The sequence below is a fragment of the Monopterus albus genome, unplaced genomic scaffold, assembly GCF_001952655.1.
Source record: "Monopterus albus unplaced genomic scaffold, M_albus_1.0 scaffold11.1, whole genome shotgun sequence".
NCBI classification, from domain to species: Eukaryota; Metazoa; Chordata; class Actinopteri; order Synbranchiformes; family Synbranchidae; genus Monopterus; species Monopterus albus.
Window position 1 is genome coordinate 2,522,174 of NW_018127891.1, and position 4,489 is coordinate 2,526,662.

Genomic DNA, 4,489 nt, shown 5'->3' on the forward strand with positions numbered 1-4,489 from the left:
TTTTTTAGGTCAATAAATATCCCCATCGTGTATTTCTTCTCATCCATAGCACTTGTAATGTCCTCCATCAGGTCGGTAATGGCCAAAGATGTCGATCGGTTCGACCTAAAACCATATTGGCAATGAGAGAGGATTTTATGTTTGCCAATAAATGTATCTAATCTATTATTAAAGAGTTTTTCCAGAATTTTTAAAAATTGTGACAACAGAGAAACCGGTCTATAATTTGTGAAGTTGTGCTTATCACCAGATTTATACAATGGAATAACCTTTGCAATTTTCATATTGTTGGGGAACTGCCCAAGTCGAAACGACATGTTAAAAATATGGGTTAATGGTTTGCATATCCCCTCAATTACCCATTTAACAGTTGTCATAGTTGTTGTTCTCCTGTATCCCTGCGCTCTCTATCCCACACTGGCATTTTAATGTTGTCTTTCTCTCACTTTTATCTCTTTTTTTCCTTACGTCTCTCTTGCTTTTATTTTTGATCCATCTCCATTTCTTTGTCTGCACTTCTCTCTCCATTAATTTCTATGTTACCCTTTATATACCCCACTACACCCACACACACTGTTTGTCTCTCTTGCTCTTTCACAGATCCCGGTGCAGTTGTAGAGACTCACAGTGCAGTACCATATGCAGTGATAGGTGGTGTTCTGGCACTGCTGGTCTTCACCGTCATCTGTGTCCTCATTGTCACCATCTGGTGCTCTGTCCGACAGAAAGGTAACACATGCAAATGCACTCACAAAAGTTTCATTCACAAGCAGTGGACACATCTTTGGACCTAGATTATTTTAGCACATTTTTGCATGTATGTTTCTTTTTTCATCTCCCCCTTTTTGGCAAAATATGCTGTGAAAAAAAATTGCAGAGGTCAGTTACACACAATGTTTGAAAAGAAAATGAGCTGTAAAATTGTCAGGCCAAAGCAGATAGGATGGGACGCTCCTCTTCATTCAGGCGCAGTCCAAGATGAACGACCTTGGCCAGGATAGCTGAGGAGATAGGGTAGGGTGGGAAATGTAGGTGTGGTCCCCATGTTTATGACTGTATGTTAGTATCAAGGCTCATCTATTAAAAGCAGCCTCGCTGTGTTCCCTATCTATTTAAGTGCCCCTTTGCTGGCAGCATTTGACTGTGCACCACAGCTGCCAAGAAATAATATGGGAACAGTGTAGCAGGCCACAACCAGCCATTACTTACCCGCCGTCAGTCAGCATTCAGTATGGCTTGACCACCAATCAGCACGAAGACAGGACCATTACAGCCAATCAGTGTTGAGACAGGGCCATTAGGGCTTAGTCTTTGGTCCACCATGACTGTCAGCATGCCAGTCAACCTCTGCAGTAAGGAGAATGAGTGTGTCACTCACCACTGGACTGAAAGGACACTCTAGCAGGAAGATGACTTGAAAGGTTCTTGTTCCCTGTAACCTGCACTCCACTGAATCATTAATCTTATGAACTTGAAGAGTGTTAAAAAGTGTTTGATGAGTTTTCTGAGTGATGCACACCTGCCATTGTTCTCTTGCATCTAACCCTCCCTCTACCCTTTTCTGCCAATCTCTTCTCCCTTTCCTGTCTTTTATCCTCTATTATCTTCTCACCTTCTCCTTTTCTGCCTTTTCTATTTACACATTCATACCCTACCCTCAATTTCTGCCGGTAGGCTCATATCGTACCCGAGAGCCTATTCTTGCTTGGTATTAACCTAACAGTCAGTTAACTAATGTATTAATCAGTCACAGGTATGGTACTCAGTGATATAAGCACTGATTTGTTTGATAAATCTGCATGGCGCTGCAATGATCATGACGCTTTGCCGCCTAACCTTCGCCCTACAATCTCCCTCTTGCTCTCTCTCTCTCCCCCTCTCCCTCTCTCTCTCTCTTTCGTTGCTCTGTCTATCTTTTTATTTAGGTTCCTATCTTACCCATGAGGCCAGTGGGTTGGATGAACATGGCGAGGTGCAAGAGGCCTTTCTTAATGGGAACGACGCAAGCCAGGGCAAGAAGGAGTACCTACTGTAGCCCTTCTCCTTCCCTATCCCCTCCTCTTCTGACCTCATCCTTCTATCCCTTCCTCTCCCTATTTCCCTCCTTATATACAGTACACACACACACACACACACACACACACACACACACACACACACCACGCCATTAACAGGCGGCCTTCTGAAAATGACTGTATACACATACTGCACATAACCAATCATCCCGATCCATTCCACCCCATATAAACCCAGACTGAGATAAAGAGAGCCTATTGACCCACCAGCCAATAACAACTGTGCCATATATTGTAAGTCAGAGAAACTGGGGAAAATGGAAAAAGTGGGATGGGGGCGGGGGTGTGAGGTGAAAGTAGACAATAACAAAATGATGCCATAGTTATTTTGATCGAGAGGGAAGCAGGGAGTACAAAAGAAACGGGCACTCTGCCCATGCAGCCACCATAGTGGAAGGGGAATTAGAGGCAGGTGATGGCTATAATTCTATACCTGGAGAAAACCATCCTTTTCACAAAGCTCAATCTGTAACTGGCAGAGACAGTGGGAGCAGTGTGTAAGGAGGGAGGGGGAACTGATAGAGGGAGGAAAGTCAACCATGAGCTATTGAGCACTCCGCACTAGAAATGTTAAAGTTTTTTTTAAAGTATTCCGCACACAGAGTACAACTCATATATAATTCCCTAACAACACTGAAGTGTGTAAGTCCAGAATCCCTCGAAGTATCCATACTTTATTAAGAAGATAAATGTCCTGTTTTGCTACCCCTCTTGAGCGGTCTGCCAATAATTTGTTTAGAAAAAAACACTAAAGGCAGTTTTTTTTCCTCTTGCTGCAACAGCGAGAGAAAGGTGGTTCTCTTTTATTTTACTTTGCTCTCCATCTCCTCCTCTCCATTCACCTGTTATCATCCTCTCCCCACCCCCTTGCATCTCTCCTTCTCTCCCCTTGTCTGTCCCCCTCTCTCACTCCTCCTTTGTTGGCTCCTAATAATGAAAGGATTAGTGTTGGGCTTCGTTCCCGACAAGAAGAAAGGAATATGACTTGCTAAGGCATTAAAGAAAAGCTTAATTATATTAGAATGTCATTAAGAGGATAAAAAGGTTTAAAAGTCTTAATAAGAAGGGCAAGGGGAGTGATAACAAAAGGAATGACTGAACATAAAATGGATGGATATTTTCTTCTGAATGCTACACATATGCAGATACATGTACACATTCATCCGTACAGTAAACATGTTGACAGAACAAGTATACATATCTCTGAATTCCTTATTTGTATAAAAAAAGAACAGCAACATAAATGAAACTTTTAAGAAACAAGAACACAGTTTACTATTGAAACGCATTATGAAGCAACTATACTAACACAGAATATTAGCCTATAGAGGTGCAAAGTCGAACAAACTACTGTCCAGTGGTCTTTAAAGAAAATAAAGAAAAGAATAAAAAAAATGAATTTGTCTTTATGAGAAACCAGAGGTCTTATTGATTTTTTAATTAATTATTATTATTATTATTTGAACAATTACAATTGTTGTTACTGTTATTATTATTATTGCTGTTGTTATTATAATTGTAAATGTTAAAGAAATGTACACTTCCCATGGTTTGTTTTTTGTTCTACTGTAGAGAAATTGCTGTCTTTTTTCACTCTTACCTTTCCTCTCTTTCCAAGTCTTTCTCTCTCTTCGTCTCCTGTGCCTAGTCCTCTCTTCTCCTGTCTTTCACTCTTGTTTATTTTAGAGTCCATGTGTCATTGTTGATATATAGCTAACTATTTCTTTATAGGGGAAAGATACAAAGCACGACAAAATAAAAAAGAATCCAAAAATATTCCAGGGGATCGGATTGTTTTTGTTTGTCTGTCTGTCTGTCTGCTTTCTTTATGTTTACTGTGTAATTTGAGGGTTATGTTTTTGAAATCCTATGAAAAGAGAACAGGAGATGAAGCATGTGACTAGGTCAGTGAAGAATAGCAGATTTGTAGGTGGAAAGATAAAGATGAAGGCAGTGCAGCCAGTTTAAACTGGCAGCTCATTCGGAATAAATACAATAAACAGAACAGAAGGTTCTGTGGCACCACTAATGACTCATAAGAATAGATAGTGAGGAAGAAAGGGTGACAAGGGAGTTGAGTCAGATGCGCACAGAAAAATATGACTCTGCCATTAACTTCCACGCAATCAATACCCGATGCTGGTGAGAAGCACTCCACATGTCCATCTGTGTGCAGGACTAGATTTGAAAGCCGCCGGAGGTCGCGGGGTGATAGATCGATGTGTTTGTCTTCCATCGATGGCAAGACTCCATGGTTGCCTGTCATAAAGACAGATTGTCAAATGGCAATCAAAGTAATGGATTTGCCAGGTGCTACCATCATGAATTGACGCTCTGGCCAAAAAACAGTTCACACACTCATATACACAAGTCGACGCCAAACATATCCTCAGTTTATGATGATGCAAAGGTAG

General features: G+C 41.0%; 1 protein-coding gene across 5 annotated transcripts in view; it reads left to right on the forward strand.

Annotated features, from left to right (window-relative positions):
* The window catches only part of cadm4 (cell adhesion molecule 4), a 145,653-nt gene extending 141,802 nt beyond the window's left edge, over positions 1-3,851 (forward strand). For 4 of the 5 annotated variants that reach the window (XM_020590097.1, XM_020590098.1, XM_020590096.1 and 1 more), the window contains 2 exons: positions 601-729; positions 1,926-3,851. In XM_020590097.1, coding sequence (XP_020445753.1) covers positions 601-729; positions 1,926-2,035 — 239 coding nt within the window. In that variant the 3' untranslated portion in view covers positions 2,036-3,851. Of the gene's footprint in view, positions 1-600; positions 730-1,674; positions 1,754-1,925 lie in introns of all 5 variants that reach the window. The other variant, XM_020590099.1, reaches the window with a different exon arrangement.
* The last annotated feature ends 638 nt before the right edge of the window (positions 3,852-4,489 follow it).